Source organism: Ctenocephalides felis, unplaced genomic scaffold, assembly GCF_003426905.1.
Source record: "Ctenocephalides felis isolate EL2017-DRISC unplaced genomic scaffold, ASM342690v1 CF-g0.4_SCAFFOLD_03571, whole genome shotgun sequence".
Lineage (NCBI taxonomy): Eukaryota > Metazoa > Arthropoda > Insecta > Siphonaptera > Pulicidae > Ctenocephalides > Ctenocephalides felis.
This window is the reverse complement of record NW_020539725.1, coordinates 61,294,064-61,313,764: the sequence shown is the minus strand read 5'-3', so window position 1 is coordinate 61,313,764 and position 19,701 is coordinate 61,294,064. Positions and strand designations below refer to the sequence as shown.

At 29.5% G+C, this 19,701-nt stretch overlaps 1 protein-coding gene across 1 annotated transcript in view; it reads right to left on the bottom strand.

Annotated features, from left to right (window-relative positions):
- LOC113386433 (attractin-like protein 1) overlaps positions 1–19,135 on the bottom strand; it is a 56,471-nt gene extending 37,336 nt beyond the window's left edge. Inside the window, exons 1-7 of the mRNA XM_026624214.1 lie at positions 18,854–19,135; positions 14,697–14,948; positions 12,246–12,424; positions 10,540–10,672; positions 8,736–8,938; positions 8,250–8,636; positions 2,673–2,915 (exon numbers count right to left, since the gene is read on the bottom strand). Of these exons, the coding sequence (XP_026479999.1) occupies positions 2,673–2,915; positions 8,250–8,636; positions 8,736–8,938; positions 10,540–10,672; positions 12,246–12,424; positions 14,697–14,948; positions 18,854–19,095 (1,639 nt within the window). The 5' untranslated portion in view covers positions 19,096–19,135. The remainder of the gene's footprint in view (positions 1–2,672; positions 2,916–8,249; positions 8,637–8,735; positions 8,939–10,539; positions 10,673–12,245; positions 12,425–14,696; positions 14,949–18,853) is intronic.
- Between the last annotated feature and the right edge of the window lie 566 nt (positions 19,136–19,701).

The window sequence follows — 19,701 nt, the reverse complement described above, 5'->3', positions numbered from 1 at the left end:
TCAAAGTAGACATGTTAAAGTATAATATACTGAAATTACAAGAATGTAAAACAAATAGATGAATTATTAAGAATTTTCAAATCTTTCAATAATCAATTCAATAATTTATCAACATTCTTAGACTTAGAAGTACTTTTCTCATAAAATAGTAAAAATTTAGATTTTTTTTTTCAAGAAACGTTATCAATTGTAATATTTATTACCAAAGTAGGCATATTAAAGTATAATATACTGAAATTACAACAATGTTAAACAAATACTCGAATTATAAAAAAATTTGTCTCGAATTATAAATTTAAGGTTTGTCGGTTTTCAAAAACCGGTTTTAAAAATCGGTTTTTGGCAAAAATTATAGAATTCTAAAACCGGTTTTTTAGTGAAAAAAGTCGGTTTTCACTGTATAAATGGAAAATGACAAATATAGCCAAATATAAAAGATAGATGAAAGCGTTTTGATTCTTGAAATCATTTCGTTACAATAGCATTTGATATCTTATCAGTCTGCAATGGTTCCCAGAAAGGTTTTGTATTAGGGTTTATACAAAAACCGACATTTCAGAAAACCGGTTTTCGAATTTTAATTTTACCAGAAAACCGGTTTTAACCGGTTTTCGAATTTTATATAGAAAATCAATTTTTGCAACAACAATTTTGTAACAACAAAAACTCATCCGCAAATTTAGTGCGATTTAAAGCAGAATATTTGACTGAATAATAAATTGTTGTTCCATTTTATGGATAGTAAACAAGATTTTTTTTTTAATTTCAATAATTATTACAACTGTTAAATTATTAACATCTAGTAATATTGATAAATAATAATATAAATTTAAATAAATAAAAGTGCAAAGTATAAAATTTACCTGAAAATAATATCCGTAATATGATTTGATATAAAATATAAGCAAATAATAAGCAAGATTAATTTAATTTTGATTAGTAGAACAAAAAATAATAGTTTATCTGAATTAAATAACTTTGAAAATAATCATTCGTTATTATATATTTATATTTTATGATAGCGGATATATATTTTTATGATAGTGGCAGGAAAGTTTTCGAAAAATTAAAAATAATACATTTTTAAATAAAAAACATTTATTAGTTTAATAAAAATACAAAAATATTAAATATTTATACATACTTGTTAATATCAATTTTAGTTTTAAAAACAATTAAGCTAAACCCCGAGTATTTTCTATTCCGAGCAATTTTTATTAATTAGTTTAAAAAAATTCCAAATATTTTTTTTATTAATAAAATATGATTTTAAAAGAGTGAGATGAGAACTATCGATTTGTTACTTAGACGTGTCCTTTGTTTACTCATAAAATTTCAAAAAATAGAAAATACTCTTTCACTCTCGACCAAGTTAGACTTAAATATTTTTAAAGCCTGATATATTAATTTCAAGTTTTTTGTTCTTTTATTTGTAGCTTCTAAAACTCAAAACTTTCTCTTTGAAGTTTGAGTAGAGAAAGTTATACTTCTTCGAGAAATTAATATACACACTGGTATAAAAATCTAAATTAATATACACATTAGATAATAAGATAACACAAATCCTTTCTGTGAACCATAGAAGACTGATAAGATTCCGAATACTATTGAACCGATATGATTTTAAGAATCAAAACGTTTTCATCTATCTTTTACATTTGGCTATATTTGTCATTTTCCATTTATACAGTGAAAACCGACTTTTTTCACTAAAAAACCGGTTTTCGAATTCCGTAATTTTTACAAAAACCGGTTTTTAAAAACCGACAAACCTTATTTTGTTTATATTAATTTAGATTTTTATATTAGTGTATATTATTAATTTAAATCAGTGTGATTTCTCCTTGAAGAAGTAAATTCCTCTACTCAAACTTAAAAAAAGAGTTTTAAACCCTAGAAGTCACAAATTAAAGAACAAAAAACTTAGAATTATTATATCAGGCTTTAAAAATAATTAAAGCTTAATTCGGTCGCAAGTATGAGAGTATTTTCTATTTCAGAAAATTTTGTGAGTAAAGCACATGTCTAAGTAGCAATTCGATAGACGTTCTCAGTTTTTTGAAATCATATTTTATTAAACAAAAAAAAAAACAATTAGAATGTTTAAAATTAATTAATTAAAGTTGCTCGGAACAGACAATACGCGAGTTTAGCTTAATTATTTTTAAAACTAAAATTGATATTAACAAGTATGTATCAAACATGTATCTAATATTATTTTTTTTTTTTTTAATTTAATGCATTTTTTATTTAAAAATGTATTATTTTTATTTATTCGAAAACTTTCCTTTCACTATCATAAAAATGTTTTTATTTTTATATGTGAAAATGATGCAGGAATAACGAATAATTATTTTCAAAGTTATTTAATCAAGATAGTCTATTATTTTTTAGTTCTACTAATTAAAATTAAAATAATTTTGTTTACTATCTACAAAATTGAACAATGAATAAATTCAGTCAAATACTGCTCTAAATTACACTAATTTTGCGGATAAATTACAAAAAAAAATCGAGCAAAAATTTATTTTCTATGTAAAATTCGAAAACCGGTTGAAACCGGTTTTTTTGTAAAATTAAAATTCGAAAACCGGTTTTCTGAAATGTCGGTTTTTGTATAAATCTTAGTTAAACCTCTTTTTTGCTCCAAAAAGTAATTTTTCAACTCTTACCTCCATAAACATATATTTTATGTGTGAGTTCATCATAGCTGGCACTGTGCCCATATCCTCCTTTTACAGGATACCCTCTGGTTTCCAAAATCCTCCACTCTCTGGTACCAAAATTGAATTCCTGAACAGTGTTCAAATACCCAAATTCAGGGCTGTGCCCAAAAATTATGATCATGCTCTCCGATTTTTTGATGTCGTAGGATGTTATCAGAGTTGCTGTGTGTCCTGCTGATTTTAAAGGACCTGAGGAAAAAAATCACACAACATAAAAATCTATTAGCAATAAAATATCTTTTTTCAAATCTGGTGACGAGCAATATAGAAAAACAAAAAATTATTCAAAATTTTAATATCCCTGTGTATATAATTGTTTTTACTAGATTTTAGAAAATTTATCTTGTTTTTTATTGTAATGACCGAGACGAAAATTAAAAGTTATTTCAAGAAAACTAAAAAAATATCCTCAATCCATATGTTCGAGCTATATTAAAGGGTGCGATTTATATTGATATAAACAAAAAGTCATCAATCCAAAATCATATAAAAAATCAAATCAATCAATACGTTATCAAAAACAACATTGAAATTATTATAAATACGATTATAGCTTGTAATTAACATAAAATAAATACATAAAGTTACAAATTAAAGTGTTTATAACAAATTTGGTCCTTCAAAATTCAATCAAACAATCATTGAAAAAAACACCATATATTGCAAGTTACGGAAATACTAAAGTCCGCATTTCAACTACGAATTTCTCAAAATTTCAATATCAAAGTGCATAAAACTGTTTTTACTAGATTTTAATAAATTTTATCTAGTTTTTACTAATGTAAACAAATTATAATGGCCTAGAAGAAAATTAAAAGTTATTTGAAGAAAACTGAAAAAAAGTATCCCGAGTTATGGAAATACTTAAGTCCGCATTTCTACTACGATTTATTTAAAATTTCAATATCAAAGTATATGAAACAGTTTTTACTAGATTTTAGTAAATTCATGATCGGTTTGTCATTGTAATTAGCATTTACGACTTGAAAATGTAATAACTTGTAATAATATTACAAACTAATAACTAACAAACTAATAACTAACAAATATTGTTTTCGCAACTTGTACACTCATCATGTAATGTAAAAATTTGGTAAAAATGTAATAATTGTGTTTGAAGAACTTTATGTAATTAACATTAGCATACATTCATTGACTGATGGAATTTTTTTTTACTTTTTCGCTGACGATATAATCTCATTCTTTGAACAGATGTAATATCTGTCTTGCCTAAAAATATTTTTCATTAATAACTTCAAAGATTTATAGAAACTACAAGGCCATTTTTGATTTTATTTTTATTTGAGTTTTGCTCGTCAGTAGAGTCCCATTTTCTTTCATTTTTAATTTAATTTGTTTTTCATAATCTCTTATACCAGGCACCTCTGTCTGACTGAGATATGAAAATAATGTATATATGTAAATAAATAAATAAATAAATAATTATCAGTAGAATTTATTTTTCTTTTATTTTTAATTTGTCATCAGTTAAGTACATTTTTAATTCTATTTTTAGTTTGGTCGCCAATTTCCAACTTTTCCAATTTTGTGAAAAGATGAAAAATGTGAAAATGCCGCCAAGCTAAGCACAGTATAAGTGAAAATGTCGCACAGAATTTTTAGCGACTGTGACTGTACGGGAGCACTTTTTCAATTTTGTGTAATTTTGGAGGCAACTATTTTTATAGATTAAATTTGAAATGAAATGATGATTGTTAATAAATATCGTGGAGATAAATTGCTTTATGATTTACATTTGATTTGCTCATATATAACAAACAAGATAGTAAAAATAATGAAAGTTACACTATTTGTAATAATATATTCGAAAACGTTTAAAATTACTCGAATATTTCATTACGGTACGGGAAGTTCCAGCAATTTGCCTTAAGGCACGATGCCATACACCACTAGTATACGTCATTTTATCACCGAAAAAAATACAGTCCATAGGCTTGAAATTTATCGATTGAACAAATGTTATATGCAAATTGTCTATAGACAAACCTTTCAACTTTTCTTATGTTAATAATTTATTTCTAAATTTATTATCATTTATATACATTAACATTTTTTCTCAAGTGCCGGATAATCGGGCAACGTGTAATTTTTTTGCCTCCAAACTTTATCGTACTCTTCCTGATCAGCTTTCTGAAACCTCAGACTTCTCTGTTTCAATTTTTGATCACCGCAGTCGCAAGAATCTTGAATGTATTTTGTGAAGACATTGGTCGCCAAACTGCCTTTCTCCAATAAGTTCATGTGTGCCAAACAGTTCTTGTACTTGTTCTGCTGGCTTACCAGGATGGAATGATCGTAACTTCGATCAGCACATTTTTCTTCCATCTGCTTAACTTTTTTGTCCCTTGCCTGTTGGAGAATGAACTCACCAAATTCGCGATTCTTTTTGTACTTTTCTGCATTATAAAGGTCTTCGAGATTTTGTTGTTGCTGCCTGATTTGTTGGTCTAGCAAGTCAGATTCTTTTTTGTCTTGTTTTTCCTTAGCCAAAGCATCGAGTTTATGTTTGATGAGTTGTTTAGATTGTACGAAGCTGTCGTATCTGATTTTATCAGACCAGTTTCTTATTTTAGCTGATGCCGCTAAATTCTTGGTGTCCTTGTCGACTCTGTCTTGTTCAACAAGTCGTTCGCGTAGTTTGTCCACGCAAAGTTGATTCTGATGGTACTTCTGCAAATCTTCCAAGTACATTTCAGTTTCATTGTACATACGCACCTTGTCTTCCCTGGTTTCGCGTTTTTGTTGCTCCATAAAGTCTTTGATGTATTTAGCAAAAGTATCATCGATAGTCTTAAGTTTTTGTTTTTCATCACGAGCGTACTTGGCATTTTTAACAATCTGAGTCTCCAACTCGTACTTGTACTTGAGCTTCTTTTCATGCTCCAATTGTTTGCGCTCCAATTCGTCCTTTTTAAACACGGCTACATTTTCGTCCATTTTTGCACGATCAAGCAACTTCAACTCTTGCTGGTGACATTTGGCTAAGTGTTTATCCAGAACCTGCTCGTGCAGAGTTTTGACAATGCACTTGTTTCGGTCTTTGAGTCTTTGTTGTTCCAGTTTGTGGTAATCTAAGGCTTGTTGACGTTCTCTGTCGGATACCTCTTGCCACATTTCTTCTTTTTTATCTTGGTAGTAACGGATGATCTTTTTGTCTTCCATCTGTTGCAGTTGTGATCTCTTGGATTCGATGAGCATGGCTCTTGATGCTTCTGGTCGCAAGTCTTCGCAAATGTTCAGATACAGTTGCAAGGTTTTCTTGTTTTTCAATTCCATACGTTTGTCCTCCTGGGTGTCTTTTAAGTGCTGCAAACGTTCCTTCATGAGGTCGTAACGCTTTTCAGAATCCGTCTGGGCTTGGGCAACGGCTTCTTTGTACAAAGCTTCTTCTTCTTGGAGCAGAAGTCGACGTAGTTTCTCACGTTTTTTTCTCAAATCGTTATCATAAGCGTATAAAGTATGTTTGACCTCTTCCTTTAGATTAGTAAGCAGTTGCTTTCGGTCCAGGTGGTCTCTGCTTTTGCTCTGGTAAAGTAACCATTGATATTCTTTCTGGCGTTGCAGCTCGACTGCACCAGAAACGATGTTTTTTTCTCTCTTGGTCTCGCGGATTGGTTTGGAGGCGCATACTTCCAAATCGCATTTCACTTTTTTAATAACCGGTTCTAAAGGTTTTCTCTTTTTTAAATTTTTTGGCGGCCCAAACATGGTGGAAAATTTGTAAAAAAAATTAAAAATATTTTAAAAAATATATTGACATTTAAAAAGTGACAGTTGGTCATATTAATATGAATAAATTGAAACAATTGGTGGGGAAATCGAGGAGTATTTTGAAGTAAAATGTCTTAAGGCGCGACTAGGGTGTAAATCCGTGCAAATGCAACGGAAGTGCGTTACGGCAGATATGATAAGATGAGACTCAAGTGCCAAAGATTCATTATTCGCTCTCGATGAAATAATTTCTATACGGGTCAATCGTGATTAGTCGTCGTGTATGTGAATAGATATCTGTCGTTGTATAACAAGAAAATCGGCATAAATAAATAAACATTTTAAAGTTGCATAGTAGTACGTATCTTGATTTAATGAAAAATACCTGAATCAGAAGAATATTTTACCCAGTTCCTTGAAAATAATAAAACAAATTAAACATTTGTGCCGTGTACTAAACGTAAGTTTATTGATTAGAAATTATTTCTATATTATTCGTAAATAAAAAGGGACTCTACTGACAACCAAACTAAAAATGGAAAAAGGAGAGGGATTCTACTGACGAACAAAATAAAAATAAAATTCAAAAGAGACTCTGCTGATGATTAAATTAAATGTAAAGGTAAAAAAGGTAGAAGGTAGAAAGGTAGAAGAAACTATACTGACGAGCATATAAAAATTAAAGAAAAAGACTCTACTGACGACCAAACTAAAAATGAAAAAGGGAGGGGGACCCTACTGGCGACCAAACTAAAAATAGAATTAAAAATGTACTTAACTGATGACAAATTAAAAATAAAACGCACTCGGGTAAACATTTGTAAGTCTAAACGCACTCGGGTAAACATTTGTACCAGAGTGGCGCTTAGACTGTGCTTAGCCTGGATCATTTTTTGAATTTTCAATCCAAAATTACAAAAATATTTTATGAAAAATAAAAAAAGATGTAATAATTTTTTATCCTCAAAAGCAATTGTTTTGTCAGTACAAGCATAAAGTTTTTAGATCATTCAAATCGGACAATCAGTTCACTAAAAAACTGCCATTTTTTGCACATTTAGCTCTGTATCTTCGAAATCGCGGGACCTGTCTTTGCCAAAAACTAATCACCTCTTCTCCCAATCATTACAAATTGAATGTTTTTTAGATCATTCAAATCCGATACTCCGTTTCTCTCAAAATCTCGATTTGTATTTTCTGCACTCTTTGCTCCGTATCTCCGTAACGGCTGGACCTGCCCTTGCCAAAAACTAATCAGCACATCTCCCTATCAATACAGATCGAATGTTTTTTAAACCATTCAAATCGGTTGATCCGTGCGCCCGAAAACGTGGACGAAAAAATGCGGACATAAAAAACACACACATTCATTAATTTTCTGAGGTATGCCGCTTAAAAATGTTCAGAAACCTTCAAAACTTCGAGAAATGCAAAAATTTTCATTTTCTATTTCCGGCCCATTACTATAACGACCATACGGGAAGTTAACTAGTGGTGCATGGCATCGTGTCTTAAGGCAAATCGCTGGGACTTCCAAAAATTCCGAAAAAAAAATCATTTTCGATTTGTTTGCGATTACTACAACTTACCCTACGAAAAGTTGAAAAAATAAATAAAAAAAAACAATAATATTTAAAATAAAAAGCTGCACACTTAGGACATACACCAACTAGATTATTTCTAGATATTAAAGAAAAATTATAAAAATCATAACTAATAATAGTTATCAAAAGAAACATATAATTGTGTGTATTTATGCACACAAAGTTTGGATTACTTTATATCACTTACCACACATAGAGTTAACCCCATCACACTTCTCCGACAAAGGAATCCTCACAGTAATATTCTCCCAAGTCTTAGCACTAACATCGTAAGCCCACAACTCATTACAAGCTCCCCCGATGACATGTCCATGACTGTCCGCACTATTCAGTCTGTGATGCATACCACTCTTTCTACCACTCGACTTGGGAGGATGCTCATTGGAGTACAATCCCTGGGAGCCCCATGACTTCATCGAAGCATGATCTTGACTGGAAGAAGTCTGCGAGGAAGAGGCCGAAAGAACTCCTCCGTACATAAAGACTTTGTCACCGTAGATGACAGCTGAGGCTCCATAACGAGGTGACGGAGATGGGGCACCTCTGTCTGCGTGGACCGTTTCCCAAACGTTACCTGAGGGGAAAAATCACAAGTATTAAGATAATGTTAAGGATAATATATATATATATATATATATATATATATATATATATATATACATTGCTTTATTACCGTTGAAGTCATAAGTGTATACAAGAGCATTAGCCCTGGAATAGCTCTCTCCTGCGATAACATGTAAGGAATCTTTCCAAACAACCGCACAATGTCCAGCTGAACCTGGTGGTGCAAAATCTTTGGCACGAGCAGCTCTCCACCAGCCCTTTGATGCATGTTGGGAGCAATCTGAACCACGGAAACCTTTGCCACATTGGCACCTGAAAAAAAGAAAACTGAGTAAGTATAACATATTATATATATATATATATATATATATATATATATATATATATATATAAATGGAGCTCTCGATAAAATGATGCGCTAAAACTCGAAAACGGCTAAACCGGTTTGGCCAGTCTTAGTCTTAAAAAACTCGTGCTAATTAGTAGGTTGTCGGAAAGGTGAGATATTATTTCAAAATCGCGTGGAGACTTTACATTTTTAATTTGAACATTTTTGTAGAAGCGTAATACGAATAAAACAATGGACGGTGGCTAATACGTCAAATGTCAAATGTTTTTGACAGATCATGTTCAATTACGTTTAATAGGATGTTTTAGGTGAATATTATTTAATTGTAGTTAGTAGTTTTGTTTGTAGTTTCATTTATATACAAAAACGTTACTTAACGTTTTGACGTAAACAAATTGACGCCTTAAAATATATTTTAAAAATATAAAGCGTTGTAATACAGTTATGAAATTATAGTATGTCATTTCTTAATATGTGTACTAAATTATAAAAATATAAAATCAAATATGTTTCTAACAGAAAAAACTAAAAAATTGCAATGCACACGTGCATACTCTATTTTTATTAGTTGCGAATCGACGGTTGGTTATGATATGAAAAGCACTTTTGAAAAATATTTTAAAAATATACAATATTATACTAGAGCTATAAAATTTTAGTATGTTATTACCTAATATATGTACTAAATTATAAAAATATAAAATCACATACAATACTAACAAACAAAGCTATGAATGTGCAATTTTTTAAACAAACGCACTCTTGCATATCTAGTTTCCAATAGTTGCAAGTCCACCACCACGGTTTGATGAGTATTTTGAAAAATATTTAAAAATATAAAACGTTATATTGGAGTTACAAAATTTTAGTATGTTATTACCTAATATATGTACTCAATGATAAAAATATAAAATCACATATGTTTCTAACAAAAAAAGCTATAAATGTGAAATTTTGTAAACAAATGCACTCTTGCATATCTAGTTTCCAATAGTTGCAAGTCCACGGTTTGATAAGTATTTTGAAAAATATTTAAAAATATAAAACGTTATATTGGAGTTACAAAATTTTAGTATGTTATTACCTAATATGTGCACTGAATTATAAATATATAAAATCACATATGCTTCTTACAAAAAAACAGCTATAAATTTGCAAGTCAGTAAAAACGTGTACGCAAGTGTTACTACAAACTCAACAATATCAACTTTTTTGAAATGTTAATATGAAAGATCTCATTTGTATAATTATATACTCATTGGCATTTATGAAGCATTTTCTAGGTTATATTATTTTTTATTCATGTTATTTCAAAACTTCCAGAAATGATTGTATTGATAAAATATAGACAAACTAATGGGGTTTATTGTTTTTATAATACCTCATTGCATATAGCATTCAAACAACACTTAATCCTTATACATTACAAGTATTAATATATTTGATTCTCTAGAAATTGTTTAGAATATATACCTTTCTTAGCAAAACAAAGTTTGCTGGGTCAGCTAGTATGTATATATATATATATATATATATATATATATATATGTTTTCATATACTTGCCTCTTGTGTTCATGATCACATACACCTTGGCCCAGATGAGCAGAACATTCTCCCGGACAAACTGGTTGATCGCAAGCTGAGCCCAACCAACCTGGTTCACATATGCATACACCTTCGCTACAGGCACCATGACCTTAAATAATAAAATATTAAAATTATAAAAGACTATTACTTAAAATTAAAATTTGATTTTCATTATTAACTTCCCGTAGGGTAGTTATAGTAATGGGCCAAAAATCGAAAATGAAAATTTTTGCCGTTCTCGACGTTTTGAAGGTTTCTGAACATTCTGAACAAATTATTACATCTTTTTTTATTTTCTATAAAATATTTTTGTAATTTTGGATTGAGAATTCAAAAAATCACCCAGGCTAAGCACAGTCTAAGCGACACTCCGGTACAAATGTTTACCACAAGTGCGTTTAGACTGTTTATGCACTGCTCCAATTTTGTGAAAACTATTGAAAAATGTGAAAATGCCGCCAAGCTAAGCACAGTATAAGTGAAAATGTCGCACAGAATTATTTGCAAATGCGTTTAGACTGTGACCATACGCGAGCACTTTTTCAATTTTGTGCAAATTAGGCAACTATTTTTTTTTTTTAAATTGAATTTGAAATGAAATGACGATTGTTAATGTTCTGGAGATAAGTTGATTGATTTATTATTTACATTTGAATTCAACTTCTTAGGTTGGCGATGTATGAATTAGTAAAATAGAATTTTATTTTTGAAGTAAAACTTCTTAAGTCGCGATGTGATATAGAGTCTGTTTTGATTAAACGTAAAAGAGACACAACAGTATATAGTGAGAAAATGAGAGAGAGAGATATATAAAACACTAGTGCGAAAGAGAGCAACATATACCTGATAATGTAGAGTGACAGAGTAAGATATATGAGTACGATGTGACCACCAAATTTAGCAACTACCTTTTTAAAAGTAAATTTTTGATAAAAGGACCAGAGATACCAATTTTTGTTGTTAATAGAAATTGTAGATAATTTAATTGGCTATAAATTTGCTGAATATTGCAAAATGGTGGGACATTTCGTTTTGAAGTTATAAATAAATAAATACAAATCGAGCTGGTCCAAAAGTGTGAAGCAAGATATACTGACTCAACCTCCAAAATTTAACAGCAACCTGTTTCATTGCAAATTTTGGGTAAAAGGATATGAGATACAACATTTTGTTATTAACAAAAGTTGTAGATAATCTAATTGGCTATAAATTTGCTGGATATTGCAAAACAATCGGACAATTTGTTTAGAAGTTATAAACAAATAAAAATCGAACCAGTCCAAAAATATAAAACGAGGTATATTAAAATGTAGCCTCCTCAATTTAACAACAATCATTTTAGTTCTTATAAATGCCGCCAAGCTAAGCACAGTATAAGTGAAAATGTCGCACAGAATTATTTGCAAATGCGTTTAGACTGTGACAATATCGGAGCACTTTTTCAATTTTGTGTAAATTAGACAACTAAACTATTTTTTTGAAATTGAATTCGATATGAAATGACGATTGTTAATGTTCTGGAGATAAATTTATTTATTTAAAAATAATGAAAGTTACAGTATTTGTAATAATATATTTGAAAACGTTTAAAATTTCTCGAATATTTCATTACGGTACGGAAAGTTCCAGCAACTTGCCTTAAGGCACGATGCCATACACTACTAGTTCAAAAATATAATTACCTGAACAATTCACACTAGAGTCTCTCGTCGGACAAGCACTTGGACCAACTCTATAAGTAACATTGAATCCGGACATATTATAAGCATCGTCCGAAAAAAAATGCAATAAGGCTGAACCTGATCTTGCTACAATCTCTGGCACCCTTCTCACCGAGTAGGAATCTTTGTACATCAGACCACTAGAAAAAGAAAAATTATATATATATATATATACAGAGCCGGTAATGGGGTCCTTAGCGCCGGCATGCAGCTTTTTTTCTAGCGACCCCCCTATTAATTTTATCATTACAGTTTATCATTAAAATTATTACTATTACATTAAAATAATTTACATATTTTCTAAAAATTAATTTTTAATTATTCTGGATTAAGTACATAAAAATTAGATATAATTTAAAAGCGTATAAAATATATTGATTTTAAATTTATTTAGAAAATCGAAGCGATTCGCGGGTTTATTATAAGCAAATATTTTTAAATTTTCAATTATTTTGAACGTAAGTGAAATATTAATATTTGGGTTTTAAAACATTTTACTTATTTATTATGCGATTTATCCTATTGAGCAAATCATGCCCAGAAGGCTAAAAAAAACTAGATTTTCATTTTCAATCATAACACTCGTATTTCATGTTGGATTTTTAAAATTTTAATTTAATTTAATTTTTTACTATTTACAATATCCAAAATTGCGTCGTAAACTTCTCCTTATTGATATCGTAAGAGCCGAATTGTATTTATCCTTGCTGTCCCGTCATATTCAGAGTATCAGTTTGTTGTTTCAAAGTTAAATTTTTAACGTATTTTAGAGGTATTGTCCAAAAATCAGTAAAAATGCAAAAAAATTACACATTTCTTGAACTATATTGAAACAAAACTTGTTATATTTGTATGATGTATTAATTCTGCATAGTTAATAATTATTAAATTTAGAGTATGGACACTACTAGGTATAAAAAAAGCCTTAAGATTTTTGTTCCAAAGTAAATTTTGCTTCCATTTTTCATATTTGTTCCATTTCCATAACCCTAACCACGCATGTCTTCAACATTCAAAATTCATCAGATGCGAAACATTTGCAACAAAAGCAAAAGTTACAATTCAATTTCTCGGAAAAAACATGCCATTTTCTAAGCACTGACTCCCCATTTTTTATTTCCCGATTATAATTTGTTTTTATTTGTTAAAAAGTTTCGTTTCAACTAAATCAGCTCGCAATTTTTCGTCAATAATACCCAATAATTAATTTAATATTTCGCAGGTTTGCGCTTATGGGATTGAACACTCGATAATTTCTTTTTCGATTCCACGGTAACTTCAAAAAAACAAAATTGGATAAGTAGATTAAGCCGTAAACAGAGCTGTTATTTACTAATTTTCAGAGTTATTAATCGGTTAATTGTTTTTACTGATATCACATTGCAAAATAAATAATGCTTTTTGTGTCTCCGATCCCTATAGGTAAGTTAGATTGTTTATTATAATTTATTAAGTATTCTAGATTTTATATAAATAATTCTAGATTTTATATAAAAAATTATAAATATGTATTATATTATAAATTTAATTTCCGAAACTCGTTTTGGCGCCCCCTAAGGCGTGCGCCCGCATTTTTTGCATGCATCGCATGCAAGGCAGGACCGGCCCTGTATATATATATATATATATATATATATATATATATATATATTAGCAAAGTCTAGTAATCGGGCATAACATCAATAAAAAGCATGAATTTCTTTCAAAAATTTATTTTAAATCCATACGTTTCGGCTATAATCCTAGCCTTCATTCAGTGGAAACTAAAAATAAAATTAAAAACTAAAACAATTGAATTAGAGTGAAAAAGTGAATTAGTGACTTACAATTAGTTAATCTTAATGTTAAATTGGAAAATTGTAATAATCCATGGTATCAAGATATGGTAATGCACTACACTATGTATTATAAACATTAAACTTGTAATTACACAATATTTTCACTAAATACTAATTTAAAAAATCATAATTGGATAGTGTGTTGTTCGTAGACTGGTTGAAGATATAATGGAGAAAGGACATTTAAAAAAATATTTTTTGCCAAGATTCTACACATGTGTGGAACGAATTGCGAGTCCTTTGCGCGTCGTTTTTATTGTTTTGTGAGAAATTTGGAAATGCTATCTAAATAAAAGAGATTTGTGTCGCACAGCGTGTTTTGTTCATTCCGTTTATTTATTATTTCATTGCTGTAAATAGTTGAAAAAGATCCTTCAATAATTCTTCGTTTGAATAAATTTTGTTCGAATTGTAGTACAGTTGGGTTAGAAAAGTCCATATTGTGTTTTAAAGTATTAATGTAGTCAGCAATCATAGTTTTAAATTGCCTTGGAAATATATATATATATATATATATATATATATATCCCATAATCATTTATCACTTATCTATTTAGTATTTATTATATTTTACCTAAAAACAGCCAACAAAGGTGAGTCCACACTGTCCCCATCGTAGACATACAGATGATCCCAACCACACTCCGTGGCAAATTCTTCGATATGCAGTCTTATCGTGTGGTTTGGGGATGTTGCAGAATTGCTGCTCCATAAACTGTGTGGCATCAGATCGTTGGAGCCCCTTGCATCGATTAACCAGGAGCATTTGACTCCCACCGAATAGTTTCCGGGGCCATCGTGAATTGACCCAAAGGGCTCTGCCAATCTAAACAAAAATAATAGAAATATATATATATATATATATATATATAAAATATATAATATATATATATATATATATATATATACGAGGTGTGTTCAAAAAGTACCCGGAATTACTAATAATTAAATTTCGCGGGTCTGGAGTGTCTGATTGTCAAAATTTTTTTTTTATTGTGTTGGTATACATGCCCCTAAAGTATGATGAAATTTTCAGCTATATTCACTGTTTACTTTGTCTGTGGTAGTCGCTAAGGTTCGACGTGTTTTTCTGAGCTCGGCGATTTTTACAATGGAAGAATTGAAAAGTCAAAGAATTTGTATTAAATTTTGCGTAAAAAATGAAATAAAGTGTTGCAAAGTGCAAAAATTCACCAGATATGGCTCCGTGTGACTTTTTCCTATTCCCAAAGTTGAAGAGACCCATGAAAGGACGGCGGTTTTCCTCGATTGAAGAAATAAAGGCCGAATCGCCGAGAGTGCTCAAGGACATATCAAAAAGTGAATATCAAGGGTGCTTCGAAAATTGGAAAAAACGCTGGCATAAGTGTATTATATCTGGGGGGACTACTTTGAAGGGGACCACATTAATGTAGACGAATAAATAAATATTTTTTTGAAAAAACGAAAATTCCGGGTACTTTTTGAACAGACCTCGTATATATATATATATATATATATATATATATATATATATATATATATTAGGGTGGTCCTTAATATGGAAATGTTCGAATTTCTTTGCTTCCAAGGGCTCAAATGCTTCCAAATTGGTGAAAGAAAATTCTCTGAAAGTTTTAGCTCTCAATATTAATATTTAGAAAGTCCACAATTCAATTAAAAGTCTCGTATATTTATTATTAACATATGCCAATAAGTAAATTCTTGGCACACTTGTAATTTTGATAGCAATCTATTACTATCATCAATAAAATAAATATTTTGCTGCAAAATTAATTTTGATGCCACGATGAATAAATATTTCGTTAAACAGTTCACATGGATTTAATTAAAAGTTAAGTGATTTATAAATATTTTTGAGTGTCAGAATATTTGAAATTACAAACTATCACACATGGTGCAAGATTTTACTTAATAATAAATATATATAATATTTTAATTAAATTGCGTACTGTCAAAATGTTAATATTAAAAGCTAAAACTGGAGAATTTTCTTTTATTAGTTAGGAAGTATTTGAGTCCTTGGGAGCAAAGAAATTCGAAAATGTCCATATTAAGGACCACCCTAAAGTATACATATACATCTTTATGTTCTTCACATATACTTCATATATATATATATATATATATATATGTGTGTGTGTGTGTGTAACCATATAGGAAATAATAATTCAAAATGATAAATTTAAAGAAAATATATTTATTTTGAAAAAAAACGGTTGTAATGCGTATTTCATTTAAATATAATCTATTTTTTATGCAAATTATACATATTTTAACATTGACAATAAATGATAAGAAAACTTTTGAACAGAAAGAAGCAAAAACACTTATAATTACAAATAATGTATTTATTTATTCATGGCAAATAAATAATTGTGTATTATTATTATTAATTAACTTCCCGTAGGCAAACAAAATCGAAAATGAACATTTTTATAAATATTTACGTTTCAGAGGTTTCTGAACATTTTGGCATACCTTATAAAAAATAGATGTATACATACAATTTTTCGTCGACGATTTCGAGAACACGGATCAACCGATTTGAATAATTAAAAAAAACATTCGATTCGTATTGATAAGGAGACCTGCTGATTAGTTTTTGGCAAAGGCGGGTCTAGCCGTTACGGAGGTACAGGGCAAAAAGTACAGTTCATCGAAAATGAACATTTTTATAAATATTTACGTTTCAGAGGTTTCTGAACATTTTGGCATACCTTATAAAAAATAGATGTATACATACAATTTTTCGTCGACGATTTCGAGAACACGGATCAACCGATTTGAATAATTAAAAAAAACATTCGATTCGTATTGATAAGGAGACCTGCTGATTAGTTTTTGGCAAAGGCGGGTCTAGCCGTTACGGAGGTACAGGGCAAAAAGTGCCAAAAACGGTAACTCAGTTTATAAGAGAACGGAGCATCCGATTTGAATAATTCAAAAAACATTTTACTTGTATTGACAAGATGAAGAATGTATCAAATTTTCATGAAGGCAGTTCTAGCGGTTTCGGACTCTCAATAAAAATAAGTTAAAAAATTGCCATTTGGCGGTCAAAAATGATCATTAGACATATGCACATGGAATTATCAGATATTTTATAGAGATTTTAACAATAAGTATAAATTTTGTTAACATTCCTATGGGTTCCGTAACAATGTTTTTCCGTTAGACGGCAACGCGGCGCTTACGCGCTTCGATATTTCGTCTCTATGCAGTTAAAGCAGTACGATTGTGCTTTGAAAACAAGTTCAAAATTCCCAAAATATTTCAAAATACACTTTTCTTCAAAGTCTTTTTTTCAAATAAAAGTAAATTCTTGGCAAAAATTTATAGTTTCTCAAAAATCTAATTTTGCAGAGTAATTTTTTTTCAAAAATGTTATTTTTTCACAAAAAAAATAATTTTTGGTACGCGAAGTTCCAGCAATTTGCCTTATGGCACGATGCCATACACCACTAGTAGTTTTTATTACTTATTATATGTATTTATTAACAATAGTCTCAATAAAAAATAACTTTTTAGGGCATTTAAACATTTAAATAATTTTTATTTTTAATTCTATTTTTATAAAAAATAAATCAATTCACAAAATAAATATTTTTATTCAAAAAAATCTAACTTAAAAGACTAATATTAATTAATATTAATTTAAATTCAATATATTTGAAATAGTATTTTTAAATTGAAGTTTTGTCAACAAAGATGAACTCAGCTTTACCATTTTGTAATTTGTAAATAGAATATTAATAATGAATTCATAATTTCATTCATAACAATTCAAATTTCAAACTGATATAAATAATACAATCACAAATATTATAAGTCTGTTTGAAAGATATCAATTGTAATAGCTTGTAGTCACAGCAAATACTTGTATTTTAAAATGAATTTTGAAAATTTTACCTAAATCTAAATCTCATTGGACAAAAGTTTATGCAACTCGTCTTAAGGCAAACTATTCGATGAACGTAATATTTACTTTTCAAAATTAGTGAAAATTTTATCCAAATTGTTAAATATCCATTCGGATTGATTAAGTGAATTAATTACGTTCATCGGGAAGTTTATGGTAATTGTCTCAAGGCAAAATGCCACTTTTATCGAGTAAATTATGGTAAATAAGAAGTAGATAGGCATAGTCGAAGTTAAAGACTACAAAAAGCTGTCCTAAATGATGTGTCTTGGAAATTGTGCTCATTTTCTCAATATATATATATATATATATATATATATATATATATATATATATATGTATGCTTTCATCTAGCTATTTACTGTCAATAAGAAGTAGGTAGGTTTAGTCGAAGACTACAAAGTGCTGTCCTAAATGATGTGCCTTGAAAATTTTACTCATTTTCACAAAAAATGTATAAATTACTGCTGCATCTTAATTGTTCACACAATCATTTCTTCCCCCAGTATGTGTATAAAAATATTTCACTCCAATGCTTCATTTTGACAATTGAGGCCAATATAAACAAATGGCATACTTGTCAAAAAATCTTGCAACCAAAGCCAAATCTATAAAAAGACTTCACAAACGTAACAAAACAATTTCGCAAGGCCATAAAACCAGCGAAACATACAAATTAACAATTTTATTACAAAAATCTTACAAAAGTAGAAAGTGTACACTGACTGACATTTCAAAATCAATAAATCAATTAACCAAATAACCTAATAATCTAGGCAAGTACTATAACAAGTATTATCATTTATTACCTGACTTTTCCACCGCAGAATTGGCATTCGGGGCCCTGCCATCCGTCATTGCACAAACAAGTATCGTTTTTACACACCCCATTAAGACAATTCAATTCAGTACAACGCTTTTGGGCTGTCACACACAAACATTGAACGAATATTAAAACAATCACAGCACTCACAAATTGCGTGCACACTCTTGATTTTCGTCGATATTTTGATTTAAAAAGGAATACAAACATTTGCAAAGATTCTAACATTTTGGAGCTACCATTTTCGATTTACTATGTAAAAGCACGGCCACTGCAGTATTGCCAGATAAGGTAAAAGACTCACTTTGTACCGTTAGAAACCAAATGATAATAGATAAGTAATAGAATTTGTAAGGTGTTAAATATTTGGTTAATAACGTTTAATTATTTTACTTTTATTAATTATTTTTAATCTTAATATTAAACGAAGCATTATATGCTAAGGTATTGCCTTATGAGACAAGTCTGTGTAGGCTTTTGACAGTATCCCGTTACGTCTTCTAATAACATTTTTGACTTACTTAATAATAAAAATTAGATATAAAACACATTTTTGAACCTTGCTTACTGCATAAACACCCACATACTAAACAATTATGAATAAAAATATTATATATTCAACAACGAAGCTGCAGCTGTCAGAAAAAATGGCGCCATTTTAAAACCTGTCAAAATTACACAAAATTAGTAACAAATATTATTCAATACCGTTAATAGCATTAAACTTATTATTAAAAACTGTTTTTTGTTACTCGTTTAATATATAAACTGCTATAATTATTAAATATTTCGTATCGTATCTGTTTTTCTTGTTTGAGCTGTCAAAACATGGCG